The sequence below is a fragment of the Rhinopithecus roxellana genome, chromosome 8 (genome assembly GCF_007565055.1).
Source record: "Rhinopithecus roxellana isolate Shanxi Qingling chromosome 8, ASM756505v1, whole genome shotgun sequence".
NCBI lineage: Eukaryota > Metazoa > Chordata > Mammalia > Primates > Cercopithecidae > Rhinopithecus > Rhinopithecus roxellana.
The window spans coordinates 34,994,904-35,019,629 of record NC_044556.1 but is presented as its reverse complement, the minus strand read 5'-3'; the positions used below and the strand labels follow the sequence as shown (position 1 = coordinate 35,019,629).

The 24,726-nt window shown below is 38.5% G+C and overlaps 1 protein-coding gene and 2 non-coding genes across 3 annotated transcripts in view; 1 reads left to right on the top strand and 2 right to left on the bottom strand.

Moving 5' to 3' along the window:
• The window catches only part of CAPZA1 (capping actin protein of muscle Z-line subunit alpha 1), a 50,250-nt gene that overhangs the window by 17,585 nt on the left and 7,939 nt on the right, over positions 1-24,726 (bottom strand). Inside the window, exons 2-4 of the mRNA XM_030935378.1 lie at positions 7,144-7,207; positions 4,625-4,676; positions 87-150 (exon numbers count right to left, since the gene is read on the bottom strand). Coding sequence (XP_030791238.1) covers positions 87-150; positions 4,625-4,676; positions 7,144-7,207 — 180 coding nt within the window. The remainder of the gene's footprint in view (positions 1-86; positions 151-4,624; positions 4,677-7,143; positions 7,208-24,726) is intronic.
• On the bottom strand, positions 1,061-1,159 carry LOC115899475. Its single transcript, XR_004059174.1, has one exon. It is a non-coding gene; the product is annotated as a small nucleolar RNA U13 (small nucleolar RNA).
• LOC115899410 lies at positions 17,677-17,737 on the top strand. Its single transcript, XR_004059123.1, has one exon. It is a non-coding gene; the product is annotated as a U7 small nuclear RNA (small nuclear RNA).

The window sequence follows — 24,726 nt, the reverse complement described above, 5'->3', positions numbered from 1 at the left end:
GCACCTGGTTCAGACATCTGCTTTGGTTTCTATTAATAGGATTTCTACTATCTCCCAGGCATAGCCTTCTAAAAGGCAATTATTACCTGATCTTCATATCCTTCTATCTTCACAGGCGTGAACTGATCCATGTTATACTGGGCAAATGCACTGTTTTTTTAAAAAGTTTTAAAAAAAAAAAAAAAAAAAGGAGGGAGAGAGAAAAGAATTATGTGTAAATAAACACAAAGGTGGTTCACAGAATAGTGAAAGGAAATGTGAAAACAGTACCTGGTACTTTTCCCCTTTCTCCCCAGACATCCAGTGTTAACATAATGCCTTCCAGCTTTCTGTAAGGACTCCTCTCCAAGGAGATCTTGGAAGCTCCTTAAACTCTGAAATTACCTTTTCCTCTTTGCTCCTAAGCTCCAAAAGACCCTCTACTTAGACAATTCCAAAGTTGGTTTGTTTTGAGATAGTCTCACTATGTTGCCAGGCTGGCCTCAAACACCCGGGCTCAAGAGATTTTCCCATGTTTCCTGAGTAGCTGGGACTACGGGTGCGCACCACCACACTCGGCTAATTCCAAAGTTTGAAGCAAGCTGATTATTGTGAACTGCCAACAATTTTAATCGTTTGGGCAGAAGCTTTCAGTAATTCAAAAGAATTTTCCATTGATACACTATTTTGGAAATGATTTTTTTTTTTCTCAGCTCTCAAAGTCACGAGAAACTATAATTAAATGTCAGAAGGCATCTGACATGCGAAGAAGGTAAAGTGAGAGTTGAGCATGAGTCAAGTATAAAAGCAGAGCCTCAGGCACAGAGTAGTTATTTTTAAAAGAGCAATGCATAAATAATCAAAGTACATGCCTAATATTACTGTTGATTTGTCCAAAGCTTGATTTTTGAAATTCTGCATTTTTAATGGCTCTCTAACACATTTTACAAAGCTAAAGCAAAAAACAAGATAAAAGAAAGATGGAAATAAGAGTTACACTTATATTCTTGAAAAGTATCAGTCTTCTCACAGCATTCCCAATTTTAACCTATTAAAATAGACTGCTAGTATTTTTTCCCCATGTCAGACAGGTAATGTGCCAACATAACAAGGTTTGAGGGAGGCACATCTCACATGCATGTGAAAACTCAACCATCACACTTATGAACTACAAAAGGATGGAGATCACTAGCTTCAGGTAGAGTGTTAAACTTTCCCTAGGCTTTTCAAGATAAAGCAAAATAACAAAATGTAAACTTCTTCAAATACTTAAAGCTTTTTTTTTTTCAGATGCTGGGCTGGAGTGCAATGGCATGATCTTGGTTCACGGCAACCTCCACTTCCCAGGTTCAAGCAATTCTCCTGCCTCAGCTGGATCAGCTACTCAGCTAATCCCGAGTAGCTGGGATTACAGGCATGTGCCATCACGCCCGGCTAATTTCTGTATATTTAGTAGAGACAGGGTTTCTCCATGTTAGTCAGGCTGGTCTCGAACTCCCAACCTCAGGTGATCCGCCTGCCTCAGCCTCCCAAAGTGCTGGGATTACAGGAGTGAGCCACCGTGCCCAGCCTCTAAAGCTAATTTTCAATCTTATTTTGTTAAAAGTTATTACTGTCTATTTTGTTTATTTATTTATTTGGCTGGGGATGGAGTCTCACTGTTGCCCAGGCTAGAGTGCTGTGGTGCGATCTTGGCTCACTGCAACCACCACCTTTCAGATTCAAGTGATTCTCCTGCCTCAGTCTCCTAAGTAACTGGGATTACAGATGCGCACCACCACACCCAGCTAATTTTTGTATTTTCAGTAGAGACAGGGTTTCACCATGTTGGCCAGGCTGGTCTCGAACTCCTGACCTCAGGTGATCCACCCACCTCGGCCTCCCAAAGTGCTGGGATTACAGGTGTGAGCCACCACACCCAGCCAAAAGTTATTAGTGTGTTTTACTTTTTTTTTTTTTTTTTTTTTTTTTTTTTTTTTTTTTTTTTTTTAAGACGGAGTCTCGCTCTGTCGCCCAGGCTGGAGTGCAATGGCCGGATCTCAGCTCACTGCAAGCTCCGCCTCCCGGGTTTATGCCATTCTCCCGCCTCAGCCTCCCGAGTAGCTGGGACTACAGGCGCCCGCCACCGTGCCCGGCTAGCTTTTTGTATTCTTTAGTAGAGACGGGGTTTCACCGTGTTAGCCAGGATGGTCTCGATCTCCTGACCTCGTGATCCGCCCGTCTCGGCCTCCCAAAGTGCTGGGATTACAGGCTTGAGCCACCGCGCCCGGCCTGTGTTTTACTTCTTAAAGCACCACATCCCCATGTAGCAAAATTAATCCCAAACACATTGGCTCTTCAGAAAGGATATAAATTATTCATAAAAAGTAGAATAAATATTAGTTTAAAAAAAAAACGAGTAGGAAGTAAATATTTTATTCTAGTGTATGTCCTAAGACTATGGATTACAAACACCAACACGAAAATGTCCTTACCTTTAATTCCATCTCAAGTAAACAGGATCTCCATTTTACCAGCTGCCTAAGCCAAAAACTTGGGGTGATCTTTGATTCTTCTCTGTCTCTCACACTTCACATCCAGTCCATCAGTAAATCTTGTAGGCTCTACTTAAGTACATATTCAGAATCTGACTCCTTCCCACCACCCCCACTGCTACCACTCTAGTCCAACCACTAGCATCTATCCCTGAACTATTGTAATAGTCTTGCAATTACTCATCTTACCTCAGCTTTTGCCCCTCTACACAGGAGCTAGTGATTATTCTAAAATATAAGTCTTATTATGTTACTCTCTGCTCAAAACAATCTCACTATCTCTGTCAGAATGAAATTCACTCTTTAACGTAACTTACAACACCCTACTCATTCCAGAAGCTCTGGAATTATCTGGGGATGGTTCTGGTGGCCAGAAACAGGAGCAAATCCAGGAAAGATGGCAAATCTTAGCTACTTCAAGACCTTCATTTTATAAAGACTGAAGGCAGTAATTATGATAATGATTATGAAAACATTAATTGAGCACTTACTATGAGGACTATGGCCACGGGACTGAAATGCTTTAATACAGAAATAAGACTGAATTTTTCTTCTCTATGGAAAATCAAATATTTGGGTCTTCTCTATAGAAAATCAAATATTTAAAATTCTCTTAACAAGAGGGTTCCCCAAGAACCTATAGTCTATAAGAACCAGAATATTTATAAATACAAAGCTTTAGTGTCAGTGCAATTAAAGCAAATGAAGTATCTGAACTACAGACCAACTTCTCTTAATCTTAGCCAAAAGGCGGAGAAGCTACATACCAGCTTCTCTTTGGTTCTAATTGGAAATAGGATAACAGGCTTTAGTTTGCAATCACACTTGGGTGATATTCAACATCCACCCCTTTCAGCTTATCAAGTGATGTACGGAGCAGATTTATTGTGGGTAGCTCTCAAGGATAAAACTGGGACCAATATGGCAGGCAAACTGAAGAACTTGCCTTGTGAGATTTTGAATTCCTTATTACTAGAAGCATTCAGATTAGATAACTGTCTATTGACAGATGTTGATGAAATTCTTTCAGTGAAAGAAAGCAGAGAGGAGTTAAACTAGCAAATGATGAATGTCCTTTTGTATGGCAGATTCTATGAATCTAAGAGAAACCATCATTAGAGTATATCCCTGATGTGAGCCTAGCTTCCTTAAATCAATGTATAATTAGGGTATCATTCACGATGACAATTACAGTAAAGCTCTGCAAATTCTGTTTGCAGAATCTAGTCCCAAAGTGAGTTCCAAAAAAGCAGTATGGACAGGGCAGATTGTTTCCCAGGCAGCAGCTCTTACAACAGTTTTCTATGGCTAAAATCTAAACCAATTATATATCATACCCAATGACTTTATGATAATTATTTGTTGCTCTGCATCAACATGTCCTTGTTCTGTCTCGCCATCCCTACCCCACCTAGCCATTATCCAACTCTTTACAAAGGAACTCTGAGCCAGTTGGGTAGACAGCAATTGAAATAGAACTTTGTGTTGAAGAGTAGAGTAGTGATAAAGCCAGACAACAGGGAGCGTTGAAAGCTACGGCAAGTTTAGATTTTATTATAGAAGGTATCAAAAAAAAAAAAAAAAAAAGAGGCACCACTGTAGTATTTTTGAAGGCAAGGACACAGTGGAAATATTTTAGAAAGATTAATTAGCTTCAGAGTGATAAGGAGTCAATGATTAGGTAACCTAATCATGCTTTTATCCCATGGTTAATTCTCACTATTAAGGCACTTTATTAATATTTGCTATTCTTAAACATTATCATTCCTCACTGGCAGATCATTCCTATGTATAGCTAGCTGTTTAAAAAAACTCAACATGAACTAGAACAACCATAAAGGAAAACCTAACAGCTAACATTAAACTCTGCTTTAATGGCGCAAATGTGGGCAGAAATAAAAACTAGTTCATATATTATAATAAGCTTTGAGGAAGTAAACAACAATTGGGGGAACATGTTTTCTCCAATTAAAAAAAATAACGAAAATTGCTAAACCCAACTGCTTTACTTTGAAGTATTTTAAACTTCGTTTTCAGGGTGCTAGTTCACTGTCAACATAGTTTATCCAATGTTAGAATAACATTCTAAGTGGATTTGGAAAGATACTTACTGTGCTGCCCCTTCCCTGAGGAGATTGTCATTATTAAGTAGTAGCCGAACATCTGAGGAGGAAAAATGTTACAATGTTCAGTGGAGGATAAATTTGAGAAATTTTAGCAGATTTCTAGATTCAATCTTTAAAATTCAGGCTTTTTAAGATTAGTCTTCAGGTGTACTATATGAGTAGAAATTCTTTTTTTTTTTGAGACGGAGTCTCGCTCTGTCGCCCAGGCTGGAGTGCAGTGGCCGGATCTCAGCTCACTGCAAGCTCCGCCTCCCAGGTTTACGCCATTCTCCTGCCTCAGCCTCCCGAGTAGCTAGGACTACAGGCGCCTGCCACCTCGCCCGGCTAGCTTTTTCTTTTGTATTTTTTAGTAGAGACGGGGTTTCACCGTGTTAGCCAGGATGGTCTCGATCTCCTGACCTCGTGATCCGCCCGTCTCGGCCTCCCAAAGTGCTGGGATTACAGGCTTGAGCCACCGCGCCTGGCCCCATGAGTAGAAATTCTAAACATGCAAATATAAAGATGCTAATATTCACTGATTTGTGTACAATTATGTATGCTATATAGCCTCAAGGAACTTCACAGCAAACGAATAACATGGTTTATAGAAAGCCACAGTTAAAGAGTGTTAATTCTGTATTTAAATGAATCCTTTAATATGAGCATAGATTAAGAATTGCAGGCTCTTCTACAACATCATATCAAGAAAGCTGGGCACAATTCAGTCAGTGACAGTGAAATTCTTAAAACACATTTTTCATTGGAGAATCTAATGTGAAGTCTACAACCTTTTTAAAAAGCTGTGTGTCAGAAGTCTAGTCACTTTTTTTTTTGAGATGAAGTCTCACTCTTGTCGCCCAGGCTGGAGTGTAATGGTGCAATCTCAGCTCACTCCAACCTCCACCTCCCTGGTTTACGAGATTCTCTCGCCTCAGCCTCCTGAGTAGCTGGGATTACAGGCGCCTGCCACCACGCTCAGCTAACTTTTGTATTTTTAGTAGAGACAGGACTTCACCATGTTGGTCAGGTTGGTCTTGAACTCCTGACTTAAGGTGATCTGCCCACCTCAGCCTCCCAAAGTGCTGGGATTCCAGGTGTCAGCCACCACACTTGGCCTGTTAGTCAAGAATTTATCTGAGCTAAAGTTCAAGAAGAATTTTCTACTGAAAATTGAAAATTTCGGCTGGGTGCAGTGGACTCACGCCTGTAATCCTAGCATTTTGGGAAGCTGAGGCGGGCGGATCATGAGGTCAAGAGATTGAGACCATTCTGGCCAACATGGTGAAACCCCATCTCTTCTAAAAATACAAAAAAATGAGTGGAGCTTGGGGGTGAGCACCTGTAGTTCCAGCTACTTGGGAGGCAGGGGTTCCAGTGAGCCAAGATCACGCCACTGCACTCCAGACTGGCGACAGAGCAAGATTCTGTCAAAATAATAATAATAATAAAAAGAAAAAGAAAATTTCAACAGGAAAATTTATTTAAAATGTTACTAAGAATTTAGTCAATGTAAAAGACTAGAAAAAGGCTGCATTTGTTTCCTTTGTTGTTGGTGCTCAAAAGCCACACACAGTTTTATAAAAAATATCTTGATTTACTTCTGTTATATCTTATACTCCTTGAAGCAAATGTTTATGTTTTTCCCAGTTACTTTTCCCAATTTTAGCAATCAAGATTATTATTGACTGTTCTACCATCTGGACCAGGTACAGAGGAATATCATACAGTTACTCTCGAGTAGCTAACTTTCTAATATAACATTAGAATCTCAAAATAAATGTTTGCTAAACTGAACCAAGATGTACAACAATTATTATTTTACTTAAGGAATCTTTAAGATGAACTTAATAACTTAAAATGGGATTATGATTATTTATTTCATCATGAAGTTTAAGATGCTCCATCACATTTTCCATCTTGTAAAATGTATTAAGACAGCAGATAGTATAGAAAGTTGTAAATGTATTTAACTGTGGTTCCCCAACCTGCTGCGATTCAGAATCACCTGGTAAAGAACTTGATGAAATACAGATTAACCAGTTCCACCTCAGATCTAATGAATGTGAATCTTGAGGGGAAGATAAAGCTGAATCTGCATATTTAACAAGCTTCCCAGATATAGTCAGTTCAGCCCCACTGGCCCAAAAAAGTGTTCCATAACATGTGACTTCCTAAGGGAAAGCACTGAAGAAAATTAAGCTATGATCTATAAGGAAAAAATAAAACTATGAAAATAATTTAGTATTGTTTCTACATTTATTGATACTAATCTGCCTTAAAATCTTTTCTCACATAAGACAGGCATCCTAATTTATGGGTTAGGAGCTTTATTTTGACTCAGACCTGGGTTTGAATTCTTACTTTGACATTTACTAACTGGAGGACCTTGGACAAGTTATTTTAATTTCTTCGAATCTTGATTTACTTAGCTATAGCTACAACAAGTCATAAGAATTAAAACAGATGGCAAGTACTCAATAAATAATGGTAATTAAGGAGGGATTAAAATACTAATCTTTACTCACCATTGAATACTTCATTAAATTCCCCTGGGGGTGCATGAGTGATGAATTTAGCAGCTATGCGTACCTAAAGAGAAACAAAATTTACACTTAGAATTATGAAGAGTAACATATAAAAGGAGAAACAATTAACAAATTACAAAATTTTCATCACATTTCTTGAAAAAAATGTCCTGTTTAAACATTTACTGTTTAGCAGCCTTCAAATTTTCTTTTCATAAAGCACCCCAAAGCTGTTACTATAAATATAGGTACATTCTGATTTGGGAATATATGTGTTTTGATAAATTTGAATTTGTCTTTCAAAAACAGGATAATAGTTTTTGACCAAATACATTACATTCACAAAAAGAGAAAGCTTTGATCTAGATTATGAACATTTAAGCAAAACCAAATAAAATATTAGCAAATTAAATAGCATACCAATACCAATTCTCCCAATACAAGGATGGTTCAATATAATAAGTTACTGTAACTTACAAATTAAAAGACCAAAACCACATGATCATCTCAACTCATGCTGAAAAAAAAATTAACACCTACTCCAATATCATAAAAAAACAAAACTATTAGTTTTTGGTAGATATAAAATAAACACCTTTAACTTAATAAAGGGCTATCTACCAAAATTCTACAAAAACCTTAATAATGAAACATAAGCAATGTCACTAACTTTATTAACTAATTAATTTATTTTGAGATAGGGTCTTGGCTGTTGTCCAGGCTGGAGTGCAGTGGCACGATCAAGGCTTACTGCAGCCTCAACCTCCTGGGCTCAAGCGATCTTCCTGCCTCAGCCTCTTGAGTAGCTGGGGCCACAGGCATGTGCCACCACACCTAATTTTGTAATTCTTATTTTTGTAGAGACAAGTCTCACCATGCCCAGGCTGGTCTCAAACTCTTAGATTCAAGTGATCCTCTAGCCTGGGCCTTCCAAAGTGTTGGGGTTATAGGTGTGAGCCACTGTGCCTGCCCTAAGTCATCAATTTTAATACCAGACAAAGATGACTCCTATCACCTCTACTATTCACCACTGTATTAGAGGGCATAAGGAATGCTATGGAAAATATTTCTTCTGTTATTCAACCTAGTCTCTGTCCTCTGCCCCCTGTTGCCATTCTCCCTTTTTAGATATACTATTATAAATGGATGATAAAATGTTAGGTTCTAACCCGCTTATCTAATTGTTTTTCTCTAGATTTTATCTTTTTTGTCATTTTATGCTTTGGGGAAAATGCTTGACTCCAATCCACTAATATGCTCTTCATCTGTGCCCATTTTCCTGCTCAATTTTTTTTTTAAGAGACAGGGTCTCGCTATATTGCCCAGGTTGGAGTACAGTGGCATGATCATAGCTCATTGCAGCCTCCAACTCCTGACCTCAGGAATCTTTCCGCATCAGCCTCCTGAGTAGCCGGGAGTACAGGCACTCGTCACCAGGCCCAGCATAACAATTATTTTGACTGTTCAATTTTTAATTTCTAAGATTTTTGGTAATTCCTTTTGTCTTTTTTTTTTTTTTTTTTTTTTGGTACTGGCAAGTATGTAGAGCAAAGCAATTTCTTTTAGTGTGTATACAATCATCTATATTAGGACATTAACTCCTTATTTAATTTTTTAGGTGTTTTTTCTCAGAGACAGGGTCTCACTTGGTTGCTCAGGTTAGAGTGCAGCAGTGTGATCAAAGTTCACTGTAACCTTAAACTCCTGGGCTCAAGTGATCCTCCTGCCTCAAGTTCTCAAGTAGCTAAGACTACAGGTGTGCCTCACCATGCCTGGCTAATTTTTAAAAATTTTTAATTTCCTGCAGAGAGAGGGTCTCACTATGTTGCCCAGGCAGTTCTCAAACTCCTGGCCTCAAGTGATCCTCCCAACTCAGCCTCCCAAAGCACTGAGATTACAGGTGTGGGCCAATGTGCCCAGTATAACTACCCATTTTAAAGTCTTGTTCTATTGATTGTTTCCTAAAAATTTAGATCCTCTCTTCATTGAATTTGATTCTTCCCTTTCGTGGTATTGGTTTTCCATGAATGGTGCTCTGAATTTAATTTAGTTTGCCATTCTGTTTGCTGGTAGTTTGTCTCTAGTGACTACAGGGGAAGGAAAGAGTAGATTTGCTTCTGCTCATCAGGGTGTGTGAGCAGTTTATCTTCGGAGTGAGCCCAAGGTCCAACAGGCTAGGTGGGACACTGTTCTGTGTCTATGGTCCCAGTGCTCATACTCAGTGCTATATTCTGAGGACAAATGCTGTTTTTGTCTTCAGCTTAGCCCAAAGAGGAGAGAAGGGAGGAGCTAAGTGGTCCAACTAGCTAGAGAGCAATTCTCCAGTTAATCTACTCTAAGACTGTTCTGGGTCCCTTCCTTCTTGATTCTTAAACTGATGTAAGATGCTCTAGAATGGTTCCTATCTATCTGGCATTTGGCAATACTAATATATAGATATTTGGCAGTATCTATACATAGTAATAATGCTAGTAATGATAATAAATAGGGCTCACCACAAATGAGTCTCTCAGTATAGTTCTAACATACTATGAAAGAAAGGATGAAAATTCCCTAATATTTGATGTGATAATGAATATGAAGATGATTCAACTCCCTAATGTAGGGCAAAGAAGAACATGGTATATCTAACAATAAACTGAGCCTTATTTCTAGATAGGCATCCTCTGTTGACTTCTTTATTTCCTTCAAACAATTTTAAGTTATTGATGACCCCATCAAATTCAAACCATTCTTCAGCATTAAAAAAAAAAAAAAAAAAAAAAAAAAACTTTCAAGAGTCTCTTGAAAATAAAGCTGGGGCCAGGTGCGGTGGCTCCTGACTGTAATCCCAGCACTTTGGGAGGCTGAGGTGGGAGGATCACTTGAGGTCAGGAGTTCAAGACCAGTCTGGCCAACATGGCGAAACCCCATCTCTACTAAAAATACAAGAATTAGCTGGATGTGGTGGTGGGTACCTGTAATCCCAGCTACTTGGGAAGCTGAGGCAGGAGAATCACCTGAACCCGGAAGGTGGAGGTTGTAGTGAACTAAGATTATACTCCAGCCTGGGCAACTGTAGGAGACTCTGTCTTAAAAAAAAAAAAAAAAAAAGAAAAGAAAAGAAAAGAAAGAAAGCTGGGAGTGAGAAGAGAATTAGAAAAAAAACCCAAAAATTTGGGTTGGGTGCAGTAGTTCATGCCTGTAATCCCAGCAATTTGGGAGCCTGAGGCAGGCAGATCATTTGAGGTCAGGAGTTTGAGACTAACCTGGCCAACATGGTGAAACCCTGTTTCTACTAAAAATACAAAACTTAGCTGGCATGGTGGCGCACACCTGTAATCCCAGCTACTTGAGAGGTTGAGGCAGGAGAATCTCTTGAACCCAGGAGGCGGAGTTTGCAGTGAGCCGAGATCCTGCCACTGCACTCCAGCCTGGGCGACAGAGTGAGACTGTCTCAAAAAAGAAAATAAACCAAACAGAAATGCTTTACACCTTTAGTATCCCTAGGTTTATACAAATAATCTTACTGTAAGTTTACTCTTATTCTGAAAAGGACAAAGAAAAGCTGCTCTGTGATGAAACCGTTAGTCGAGAAAGGCCTAGTGATTGATGGAGCAAGGTAGAATGAAAAATTTGGGTTCCAATAACTGTCTCTGTTGGTCCATCAGCTAACTAGATTTGTGATCCTAGAAACATTACTGTTTTCGGTCCTGAGTTTTCTCATTATAACCCAACTCCTCATAGAGTCATATTAGAAGATCTGCAAAATTTCTTTTAGCTGCAAAATCCTACAAAGTTTTTAAGATTTGAAAGACAAAAGTTGGTATGTGGACTACCTGGAAGCAGGCATCAGGAATTTATGCCACAAAAAACGTATTAGAACATTCTTAGGTACATAAAGTGTTAGAACCCTGCCTTGACAGGGTAATTACAGATAGTGTATTATTTTTTCTGGGATGAAAACTGGTGGAGGGGAAATGCTCCATAAGGCTCCTTATATTAACTGAGCAAAAACAATAAAAAGAGGGATTCTAATCATGAAGAAATCCTGCTCAACTCATGAAAATTATGCTACACAGGACTAACTGTTACAATATAGATTTCTAACTATATTTTCTTTGGCATGTACACTTAATCACATTTCTGTATGTTTCAACTGTTGGTATCAATCTCTTATTTAAAAAATCAGTAATCCTACTTTTAATAATAAACCTTGTTTTTTTTTTTTTTTGGTCTATTTGTGACAAATCTGTGGAGTGAGCTATGGTCTATCCCCTTTCTGTCAAGGTGCATTTCCCATAATCTTTACATAATTATGAAACACCTCAGTCAAGTAAAGTGTGTGTAATCCAAAAAATAAGTATATACATATTCATACACTATCAAAAAAGTACCTTCCCTGAAAGGAAAAAGGAATAAAGCCACAGTCATATTTTACATACTACTTATATAACATAATATTTGAATGTACAATAAAATTACCAAACTGAAAATTTAAGATACTAATATTCCTGAAATCCCACCCAAATTTTCACAAGTTACAAAATCTGATGGAATTGGTACAACTGAAAGAAGAGCAGTTTGTTTGGATAGAAGATGAACTGATACTGCATATAAAAAAGTAGTAATTCACCCATTCAGCAAACTAGGAAGAGAAGTATCAATAAATAAAGACTGAAGACTGGATAAGACATTGTCACTACCCTCAAGGACCTGACGCCTAGATAGTAATGTAGCAAGCAGGTATTAAATGTAGACTGAGGCACAAAGGAAGATGCAATCAACTCTGTATACCCACATTAAACAGGGGGTGGTTGGCCAGGCGTGGTGGCTCACGCCTATAATCCCAGCACTTTGGGAGGCCGAGGTGGGCGGATCACGAGGTCAGGAGTTTAAGACCAGCCTGGCCAAGATGGTGAAATCCCATCTCTACTTTAAAAAATTACAAAAATTAGCCAGGCACGGTGGCAGGCAACTGTAATCACAGCTACTGGGGAGGCTGAGGCAAGAGAATCGCTTGAACCCAGGTAGCGGAGGTCGCAGTGAGCCAAGATTGCGCCACTGCACTCCAGCCTGGGAGATAAGAGTGAGATTCTGTCTCAAAACAAAAACAAAAATGTAGTCTTCAAAGGTAGTGATGTTTGAGATGGACTGGAGGATGAGTAGTTAAGACCAGGGAGGGCATTCCAAGTAGAGGAAACAATATACACAAACTAAGACAATATGTCGTAACAAACTGAATGTAGGCATTTACAAGACTTGCAAAATGTAAAACAATGTTACTTGTCACACTAATTCCTTTTCTGTTTTGGAAAATAAAAATTTTTTTTTAAACAACAAATAACTATGCTAAATGTAATAGGTTTATTATTTTAAAACAAGTTATTTTAAAAATCAGTTTCAGTATTTTTTTTGGGACAGAGTCTCAGTCTATCACCCAGACTGGAGTACGGTAGCACAATCTCAGCTCACTGCAACCTCCACCTCCCAGGTTCAAGCGATTCTCTGGCCTCAGCCTCTTGAGTAGCTGGGATTACAGGCACGTGCCATACCGTCTGGTTAATTTTTGTGTTTTTAGTAGAGATGGGGTTTCACCATGTTGGCTAGGCTCGTCTTGAACTCCTGATCTCAAATGATCCACCTGCCTCACCTCCCAAAGTGCCAGGACTACAGGTGTGAGCCACTGTGCCCGGCCTCAGTTTTAATATCTAATGTAACAGATATGTCACATAAATAAAAATTCAGTTTTTAAGTATGTAAAGGGGCCCTGACAGTAAAAAAGTTTGAGAAGTGCTCCATTTGTTGACATGGGTTTATAATATGCTGTTTATATATGTTTATAATGTGCTGTTGAATGAAAAGGGCCTTTACTCCTTTCCTGGTCTTTTAAAGATTATATATATTTACACCCATGTATAGCTACTAAATTTTAACTAGGACTATCTCTGGTACAAAAGAATTTTTTTTTCTTTTTTCTTTTTTGGCTTTCCTCTGTGTTCAAAAAGTTATATAAGAAATATAATGTTACTAGTATGATAAAGCAAATTAAAAAATTTTTAATAAAAAAAGGAGTATGTCAACATCCCTCATCCTTTAATTTTTTTTTTTTTTTTAAGATGAAAAGGGAAATAAAGAAAGGTAAAGGCTACTGAGTGATGTGAAAACTGAAAGAACCAGGTCAAGGAAGCCAAAGGACTGAGGTGAGGATGTCCAAATCCTAAAGGCAATAAAGAAGGCTTTTTAAAGTTACTACTTGACCAAGACCTTTGACTTCACTTAATATCCCGATAGTACCTCATGCTTAAAAAATTGATCAATTGGTTAAACAAGGGGATTATATGAAAGATGAAGGTTAACTAAAAACTCACTTCCATTTTCTAAGTTAAAAAGCAGGGTGAGGAAAGAAAATCTAGTAGTATTATTTGAATCCAGGTTCAAGTGCTGAAAAAACTTAATATTCCCGGTTTACCTGAGAATACCAAGAACAGGAGAAATATCCAATTAGAGGAACCAAAACATCTCCCAGTTTTTAAATGAAAGTGAGGAAATTTGAAAGTATATGCAATGGCAAGGGTGAAATACTTAATGAGTCGTTAAAAAGAATGTAGTTATCATTAGATGTCAACATGGGATCCTAAAACACATTGTCATGGCAAGGAATCCTATGTTATTTCCCGACAGTTACTGAAATGGTGGATGGTTATTAGATATTTGATAGTTTCTGAAGTGTTGATTTTTTCACTATTTGAACACAATACCACAAAAATACCTTGACGTAGTAGTAAACATAATACATATAATTATATTAAAATTATATAATATATAATTATATATTATATAAAATTATTCTATCTATATCTATATCTATATCTATATCTATATCTATATCTATATCTATATCTGGAGTTTCGCTCTGTTGCCCAGGCTGGAGTCTAGTGGCATGATCTTGGCTCACTGCAACCTCTGCCTCCTGAGTTCAAGCAATTCTCCTGCCTCAGCCTCCCGAGTAGCTGGGATTACAGGCACGTGCTACCACACCTGGCTAATGTTTGTATTTTTAGTAGGGATGGGGTTTCACCATGTTGGCTAGGCTGGTCTCGAACTCCTGACCTCAGGTGATCCACCTGCTTCAGCCTCCCAAAGTGCTGGGATTACAGATGCGAGCCACTGTGCCGGGCCCAATATATTTACATATTCACTATAAAATCTAAAGTCTGGGCTGGGTGTGGTGGCTCACGCCTGTAAACCCAGCACTTTGGGAGGCCAAGGTGGGTGGATCACCTGAGGTCAGGAGTTTGAGACCAGCCTGGCCAACATGGTGAAACCCCTTCTCTACTAAAAATATAAAAGCTAGCCAGGCGAAGTGGTGGGCGCCTGTAATCCCAGCTACTCGGGAGGCTGAGGCAGGAGAACTGCTTGAACCCAGAAGATGGAGGTTGTAGTGAGCCAACACGGTGCCACTGCACTCCAGCCTTGGTGACAGAGTGAGACTCTGTCTCAAAAAAAAAAAAAAAACAAAAACAAAAACAAAATCTAAAGTCTGTTCCACGGCTCCTCCTTCCCTAATTCCTCCAACTCATATCACTTAGCTCCTAGACTGACAAGCTACACTCATGCCTCAGGGCATATTTCTTGTTCCTTTGGCCAGAAATGCTCTTTTGGATGATTCACTCCAATCTTTATCCAGTCTCTGTTCAAATGTTACCTGCCAAATAAACTACCCTTCCCTAACTCCTATATATAAAGTAGCTGTTGTACCCTTCCAACCTTCACAATTCTAGCCCCTTTACTGCTTTATTTTTCTTCAAGGAATTTGCCACCAATGAACATATACTTACATGTTTACTGTCCAATATCCCCCAAAGAAGTCCAAGATCACAGAGCAAGAGTCAGTAAACTGCTAATGTAAAGGGCAGATGGGCTTTGTGAGTCACAGTTTCTGTCCCAACTATTAAGCATGATTGTGTTCCAATAAAACTTTACTTTGTACCCAGAAATTGTATTTCATGTAATTTTCACATCATTAAATATGATTATTCTTTTTTGTTTGTTTGTTTTCAACCATTCCAAAAGCATTAGTTTATAAATCCTATAAAAACAGGCAGTGGGCCCAGCACAGCAGCTCACACCCGTAATACCAACACTTTAGGAGGCCAAAGCAAGAGGATTGCCTGAGCTCAGAGACCCAGCCTAGGCAACACAGTAAGATCTTATTTCTATTAAAAATAACAAAAAAATTTAGCTGGGCATGGTGGCACATGCCTGTAGTCCAAGCTACTCAGGAGGCTGAGGCAGGAGAATCACTTGAGCCTGGGAGGTCAAGGCTGCAGTGAGCTATGATTGTGCCACTGCACTCCAGCCTGGGCAATAGAGCAAGAGCCTGTCTCAATAAACAACAAAACAAAACAAAAACAGATGGTGGACTGGATTTGGCCCACTGGCCATAATTTGTCAACCCTTGACATAGAACAAAAGAACTTGTTATGTTTGTTCACTGCAGTATACCCAGGACTGAGACCTAGAACATGCTAGGAATGTGAATGAATGAATACTATTTTATTGTTTATAAAACTCTTACATAATCTGTTTCTTTTATTGATCTTTAAAACAGCTTGTTACGCGCTTATTTTTTTTTTTTTGTCTTTTTTTTTTTTTTTTCCTTTTTGTGGAGAACGGGGTCTCGCTGTATTACCCAGGCAGGTCTCGAACTCCTGGGCTCAAGCTATCCTCCCGCCTCTGCCTCCCTGAGAGCTGGGATTACAGGCGTGAGCCACCACGCCCGGCTAAAACAGCTTGTTAAAGCAGGCAGGGGAGAGACTATTATCCCCATTTATAAATCAAGAAATAGGTTCAGGGAGTATAAGCGCCTTGTCTAAGACCGCATGCTTATAATAAATGGGTGGAGCGGGAATTATAACTTAGACATTCAACTATATCATGCAGTATTAAAAGGAAGTAAAAGTCTGGAGGATTACCTTTAGTGTGTCACATGAATTTGGCTTTGTCCTTTTAGACTATTTTAACCAAGAATTGAGTCAAAGCTATGCTTGTGAAAGATGTGGTTGTCACAAAGTTGAGAGGAATAGATAAAATGATAAATAATAAGTTTAAAAGTTAACATTTTATCCAACTTCAAAACTGGGTCAAAGCTAAGATGAAATTCATAGCGCAAAAAGAGAGAGGGAAATGACTAAGCAGTTAGTGATTGAAAAAATATCTTTGCTACAATACAGATGAAGGCTGACATTTTCATTAACAGTGATTTAGTCAATCATTCTCAAAGGTGGGAGAGGGAAAGAAAGAAGGCAGTTACCTCCCATAAAGGGGAGGTATGCCAGCTCCCCTAACTTGAGAATCACTAATATGAAGGTTTTAGTTGAACAAAAACTGAACTGCAGCTTAGAAAAAAAAACCTTTAAAAAATTGTTCCTATTTCATAAAGTAATAGTTTCACTACACACTGTATTCATCAGATAGTATCTACACTAAAGGGTAGATCCTGCCCTCATGATCTGCCTGCTTCGGTCTCCCAAAGTGCTGGGATTACAAGCGTGAGCCACTACGCCCAGCCATCACTAGCCTTTAAAATTATTTCCTTGGGCTGGGCATGGTGGCTCACATCTATAATCCCAGCACTTTAGAGGCCAGGGCAGGTCAGGAGTTCGAGACCAGCCTGGCTAACATGTGGAAACCCTGTCTCTACTAAAAATGCAAAAATTAGCTGGGCGTTGTAATCCCAGCTACTCCGTCTCAAAAAAAAAAAAAAAAAAAAAAGTCCTTGACAATCACATACAAAAGAACTTCAAGTTAGTTAAATATTTAACCACTGCAACTCTTTGTGGGCACTGGTGGATAATTCTAGATAGAAAAGGGAGAATTCTTTTGCTAGATAATATCCACATTCCACTTATCAGCAAAGGTCTGGTCAGTTTATACCACCCCAGTTTTGTATACTTTAGGAGCCAAATCTCTGCCAACATGTCTCCCTGGTGTCAATAAAAATCTTTACCTCCTTCATTAGTCTACTGAATGTATTAAAGACTTCACCTCTTGGCCTTGACTCATATTCTCCTTGGAAGTTGTGCCTTTCTCTCCATCTTGGTCTGTCTAAATCCTTCCCATCTTTTTAAGTTTGGGTTCTTCCAACCCAAACTTAAAAAGTGTTCAAAGTATATTTGAATGCTTAGCATAGCACCTAAAATACAACTGCTATTGACAATTAATTCTATAGATACTAGTCTGCCTCCAAAGACTCAAGCTTTTTTGGGAGGGAAACTGCCTTGCTTTCCTCTTCTATACATTACAGGGTCTAGCAAATTAAATTACATATAGCAGGCAATGAGTAAATGTTTACAAAATCCCTTCTGAATAAAAAGATGTAAAGGAAATGTTCTCAGTTTTAAAGATTATCATGAGGTACCACGGCCAAATGGAAAGATATAGGCTCTGGATTGGACAGACCTAGTTCTGAATTTCAGTCACTTAAAAATCTCTTTGAACCACATCCACTCCCTAAAGTGGGATAGTATGTACTCCTTAAAACTTGTTGCGAATTGTTATAGCTCTTTTAGAATTTGTGTACCAGGTTTTCTGGTTTTCACCGGAAACCAACTTACCCAGTATTAAAATTTAAAAAATTGTTGTGAAGATTAAATGAGATAATATATGGTCAAATCTTTAGCAGAATACTTAAAATATAACAGGAGAGGCTCAATAAATGTCAGCTACTGTTATCTTAACTGGTCACAGCAGGATAACTGTTACTTTACAAACTGAGCAAACCCTTCAAATTACTATCAAATTACTACTTCAAAGAAAATAACCCTCTTTTTCTAGAAATCCTTTGGGTCCTAGCCACTTTATATTCTCTATCATTACCATCATAATAATCCCCACCAATAACTACAAATAGTAGCAACTTTTTATTGACCAAAAAAGCTTTATGAAAATGTCCGTTCCAATTTCCCTTTAAAGTAATAACACATATTTCAAAGTTTTTAAAGTTTTCCAAATAGGGTATAGTTAAAGAAAGTATAATAGTAGTAAATTGTGCCTCTGTAAATATTTATTGTACTTATTTTTACTCTAACCCATTCCAAAAGTATTCAAGAATAAATAGTTGCATTTATTTTCCTGAAAGAGATATACACAGGACGTTATTCTTATCCTGTTAAGATCTGCTTGCATAGAATTCAATGCTATTTCCTAAGGGAGTTTTTCCCATTTGAAGATCTTTCGGATGTTGCATCAAACTAAAAAGCTTCTGTATGGCAAAGGAGAAAATTAACAGTATAAGGAGACAACTAAGTGGGAGGAAATACTTGCAAACCATACATCTGATGAAGAGCTAATACTGAAAATATATAAGGAACTCAAAACAACTCAATAGCAAGAAAACAAATAACCCAATTTTAAAATGGACAAAGGGTCTGAAGAGACATTTCTCAAAGAGATACAAATGGGCAACTGATATCTGAAAAAATGCTCAACATCTCTAATCAGGGAAATGCAAATTAAAACCACAATGAGATATCATCCCATGCCTGTTAGAATGGCTATTATCAAAAAGACAAATGATAATAAGTCTTGGGCCAGGATAAGGAGAAAAAGGAACCCTTCTGTTGGTGGGAATGTAAATTAGTATAGCCATTTTGGAAAATACTAATAGCATGGAAATTCCACAATATACCAAAATTACCATATGATTCAGAAATTCACTTCTGGATAGATAGCCAAAGGAACTGAAATTGGTATGTCAGAGAGATATCTGCACCATGTTCATTTCAGCAGTGTTCACAATAATCAAGATACAAAAGTAACCTAAGTATCAATCAACTCAACAGCTGAATGGATAAAGAAAATGTGTTATATACACACAATGGAATACTATACAGCCTTTAAAAAGAAGGTAATTCTGTCTTTCGCAACAACAAGGATGGACCTGAAAGATACTATGCTAAGTGAAATAAGCCAGACACAGAAAGACGAATACTTTATGATCTCACTATAAGATATGTGGAATCTAAAAAAGCCTATCTCAGAGAAACAGAAACTAAAATGGTGGTTACCAGAGGCTGAGGGGTCAGGGAAGGGATGGGGAAAAGAAAGATATCAAAGATAGCAATCAGAAGGTACAAAGTTACAGTAAGACTGGAAGAATAAGTTCTAGTGCTCTACTGCACTGCATGGTGACCACAGTTAGTAATAATGATAATGATACAGTACTGGTTTCACTAAATAAAAGTTACTGTTATCTGTGTTTCTTAAAATTCCAAATAAGCTAAATATTATTTTCCCAGTTTAGACCTGGAGATAACATAGAATGCACTTAGAAATAAAATTGTAGATGTATATAGTTTATCATTATCAAGCAAGAAGACTTGAAAAGCATAAAGATATGTCTTAAATCAGGATCAACATTATAAAAAACAGATGCTGGCACTTCCAAATAATTTGCCTCACATTCACTCTTTCAAAAGTCATTTTAATAGTCTTTAGAACTTGTTTTCTCTATTAGTAGCCAATTTTGAGTTTTATTAGACACAAGTAGGTAGTGAAGTCAGGCAAGCTAGTTTTAAGTAGAGCAATTTCACTTTAAAACATTCTACAAACTCTAGGGAATAACTGCTTTTCTGGTATGTCTTAAACACCTCACTATTTACTAAAGCAATTATGTACATCTCACATACACATGGAGTGGCAAACTTTAGGCTTCTCTCTAAGGCCTCTTTTGAACTAGGATTTGACATCCCACCCCGCCTCTGTGCCCACATCCCCGTCTTTGGTCTGTCTAGCCCAGTTTTAGCAAGAATCTGCCCACTCTTGATATCTAATCAAGTTCTTCATCCCCTACCTTTGATGTATAAGTCTTTGAACTGCCTTCAGCATGAATCCCCCTACCCTCATGATCTCCTCTTAATAATTTTCTCCCCAACTCTGCTTATTGGCTATACGTAAATACCCAGCTGTCTTTAATGTATTAAGAGTTGAGCCTGATTTTTCTCCTCTATTGTAATAGTCTTTTTTTTTTTTTTGGTTTGTTTTTGAGATAGAGTCTTGCTCTGTCACCCAGGATGGAGTGCAGTGGCGTGATCTTGGCTCACTGCAACCTCCACCTCCTGGGTTCAAGCAATTCTCCTGCCTCAGCCTCCCAAATAACTGGGATTATTACAGGCGCCTGCCACCACACCCTGCTAATTTTTGTATTTTTAGTAGAGATGGGGTTTCACCATGTTGGCCAGGCTGGTCTCAAACTCCTGACCTCCGGATCCACTCGCCTTGACTTCCCAAAGTGCTGGGATTACGGGCATGAGCCACCACACCTGGCCATAATAGTTCTGAACAGTCTTCTTTACTGTTTTAACACACATTAGAATAATTTTTACTTTAACTGGGAGTCACTGTATTTCATATCACTCAGTAGTGTTTAAAACTGACATATTTAAGCATAACATTTACAACATACAGAAGAGAAAATTAAAATGAGTGAAAACATCCCATAAGCAACTTGTTTAGGAGCTTAAATGTGCTTAAAAAAAAAATACCCACAAGGTTAAAAAATTAGGAAAAAGCCTCTTTGAACCTATTCTGGTCCACAGGTTGCCCAAGAATAAATAAAATAAAAGAAATTAGGGAAAAATGACCACTCCAAGTATCTTGAGATTCACGTGTTAGTGAGCAATGATGCAGATGTCAAGTTCGAAAGGGTAAAGTTCGGCAGTGAGAACCCATGCTAGATGGAAAAAGCAGCAGTGGGAAACAAGAACGATTTTGCCTTTAAGATCTGGTATGTATCTGGCATGTTACGGCATTCTAATTTAAAGTATATCTTTTTACCAATTATTTTTTTTTCTCAAAATCACTGGAAGTCAGATACAGTTTCACATGCCAGCTTTACTGATAAATTGCTTGGGTCTTAAGTTTCTTCTTTGTGATTATAAAACCTACTCATATCTAGGACTGTTTTAAGAACCCATGAGGTAACATGAGACAGACTCCCATACAGCAGATACTTAATTTTTTTCCCTAAGCAAATACCTAGACATCACTGAACTCTGAGTTATGTTGTCTTCTAAAAAGTTCAGCTCTTTGTGTTTAACAATTTGTTCACTCACTCAAAACAAACCACAAAACAATTCATTTGGTCTCAGGCACTGAGATGAATACTAAAGATAAAGACAAAGAGTAGGGCTGTCAAAGAAGTAAGCCAACAAATTATCTTTTGCCTTAAATCAGTGGTTCTGGACCTTCGCTACACATTAGAATCGCCTGGGAAGATTTAAATATACTGATATATGGGAATTTCTGCCTGCAGAAATTCTGATGTAATAGTCTGGGGTAGGGCTTGGGCATCAGTTTAAAAGCTTCCTCAGGTGATTCTAACATGCTGTCAGGGTTGACAGCCACTACCTTAAGCTAATATAAAGTGCAAATCATCCTGGTAGATACAAACAACATAAGACAAACATAACATACAGTAAGCACCTTAGCTTTCCAATCTCTGTATACTTTACCACTGTTAACAAAACAATTTATACAAATCATAGCCCTCAGTAAAGATGTGCCCAACATTTAAAAATAACTATAATTCAGGCTAGGCACAGTGAGCTCATGCCTGTAATCCCAGCACTTTCAGAGGCCAAGGCAGGAGGATCGCTTGAGCCCAGGAGTTTGAGACCAGCATGGGCACACAATGATGTCTCGTCTCAAAAAATAAAAAATCCGGTCGGGTGTGGTGGCTCAAGTCTGTAATCCCAGCACTTTGGGAGGCCGAGGCGGGGGTATCATGAGGTCAGAAGTTCAAGGTCAGCCTGGCCAAGATGGTGAAACCCTGTCTCTACTAAAAATGCAAAAAATCAGTCAGGTGTGGTGGTAGGCGCCTGTAATCCCAGCTACTCAGGAGGCTGAGACAAGAGAATCGCTTGAACCCGGGGGGCAGAGGTTGCAGTGAGCCGAGATGGCACCACTGCACTCCAGCCTGGGCGATAGAGTGAGACTCTGTCTCTAAAAAAATAAAAACAAATACAAATAAAAAATTAAAAAATTAAAAATAATTAGCCAGGGCCGAGTGCAGTGGCTCATGTCTGTAATCCCAGGAGTTTGAGACCAGTCTGGGCAATACAGTGAGACTGTCTCTACAAAAAAATTCAAAAATTAGTTGCGTGCTTGCAGTCCCAGCTACTCAGGAGGCAGGCTGAGGTGGGAGGATCACTTGAGCCCAGGAGGCAGAGGTTGCAGCAAGCCAAAATCCCACCACTGAACTCCAGCCTTGGTGACAGAGTGAGACCCTGTCCCAAAAACAAAATTAAAAATTAAAAACAACTCTAAGTCACAGCAGCAAAACTGCCAAAGCAGTAGTACAGATAACATAAGGCATAGAACTTAAGAGTAAGTAGTTGGATATTGAGCTGGGTTGGTGAAAGGCAACTACAAAGAAAAGGAGAAGCTGGGCTCTGCAAAGTACTTTAGATAGGGTGTAAGGGAGGAAAGGGAGGGCACTATGAGTGAGGGAATAAGAAGAACAAAAAAGGTAGTGGGAAAACACTCTCTTGTTTGGTGAACAGAAGATTTGGAGATAATAAAAGAAGGATGAAGTAAGATAAGTCAAATAGCAGTAATGATGGTAATATCAAATCTGGTTTTATTCTGTACATCATAGGCAATGGTCACTTGCTAAAGCTTTCTGAGGACAAAGCTCCATTAATAAAAATCTATCAGTAATACAGAAGTACTGCAGTCCTCAATATGGTCTCACAAAACTTGGAAATCAGACTGCCCTACGAGAGTTAACAATGAAATCAAGACAGATGCTATCCAAGCAAGAGTCATGCATTCAACAAATATCAGAAGACCCACTATGTTTTAGGCAATGGTGACTCACTAGCATACTGTCCTCATGGAGTTTACATTCCAGTGGGTAAAGACAACAGCAAAGATTAAATAAGTAAAATATGAGCTAGCAAGTGATAAATGCTATGGAGAAAAAACAAGGCAAAGAAAAGGGACATGAAATGTTAGGATTTGGAACTGGACAGAACAACCAGAGAAAGCTTCACTAAGGAGGTGACTTCTGGTTAAGTAACTGAAGTGAGGGATACAGAAGGAAGAGAACTCCAGAGAAAAGAATGCAAAGATTCTTCAGTGAGAATATGTGATTGGAACAAAGACCAGAAGAAGAACATGTAGAAGATAAAGTCAGAGATAAATGGCAAAGAGGTAACATCCCAGAACATAGGGACTTAGAAGAAGATGGGAAGCCACTGGAGGGCTTTGAGCAGAAAAGTGACATGTTCTGACCTACATTGTAACCAGATCACTCTGGATGCTTCATTGAGGACAGACTGCTGGGGAGGAGCAACAGCAGAAGCAGGGAAACCAGAAAAAATAGTATTTTAATAATCTAGAGGTCACAATGGCTTCTTCCAGAGTGGTTAGAATAAGGGTGTGGTAAGAAATAGTCAAATTCTGGGTTTATTTTAAAGACAGAGCCTACAGGATTTGCCAGTGGACTACATGTGGATTGTGAGAGAAATAGTAGTCAAAGATAACACTAATGTTTTTGACCTGAGCAACTAAAGAATGGAAGCGTCATTAACTAAGGGTGGCAGACTGTAGAAGCTGCAGCATGCAAATTTTTGACACATAACCAGTCCTGAAAAACTCTCCTGCTAGTAATGTGACAACAAATGAACCTATCTAGAGGAAAAATGTCCACTGCTGTTATACAAAGACCTGACTTGCTTTTGATGTTGGGTACATATGCCTATTATGAAAGAAAATGCCATCAGTACTTTGGACTATCTAGTTAACTTCCTTTGTTCTAATTCTATGTTCCGTTAAAACATTCTACCTTGATTTCCCATGTTCCTGACCTATCTGAAGAAAAGAACTTAGTTCCTTCTATACGTATTAAATTGTTATTCCAGTTTTATACATTAGTTTCATAAGCCTAGCTAAAATGAGTTTATCCCTGAGAGAGACTTGGGTTTAGCATCCTGATCAATCAAGCTTCTGAGCTAAATAAGCAGAGGACTAAGATTTGAACCACAGTAAGTTCGCTAAGATAATGGTTCTCAAGTATTCCAATAATTATTGGGAGGCTTATTACAAATAATTCCTGACCACTGGTTCCAAAAAATTCTGATTCAGTATACCTAGAATGGAACTCAGAAATCTGTTTTTGAAGGAAACACAGATTCTGCCGTAGGTAAGGATGTTCTAAGATACTGTCATACTGTAAAGTTTCTCCTTGGCCTCGTTACAGGCGGGGACTTTAATGATCTTTAAATTTCTAGAGCCATGATTTTCAACATGCATTTAACAACACAGCATAAATACTAGAATTCTTCATGGCATACTTAAGTTCAAAGAGCACTAAACAACTTTTTTTTTTTGAGACAGAGTTTTGCTCTTGTTGCCCAGGCTGGAGTGCAATGGCACGATCTCGGCTCACTGCAACGTCTGCCTCTCGGGTTCAAGCTATTCTCCTGCCTCAGCCTACTGAGTAGCTGGGATTACAGGCATGTGCCATCACGCCGGGCTAATTTTGTATTTTTAGTAGAGAAGGGGGTTTCTCCACGTTGGTCAGGTTGGTCTTGAACT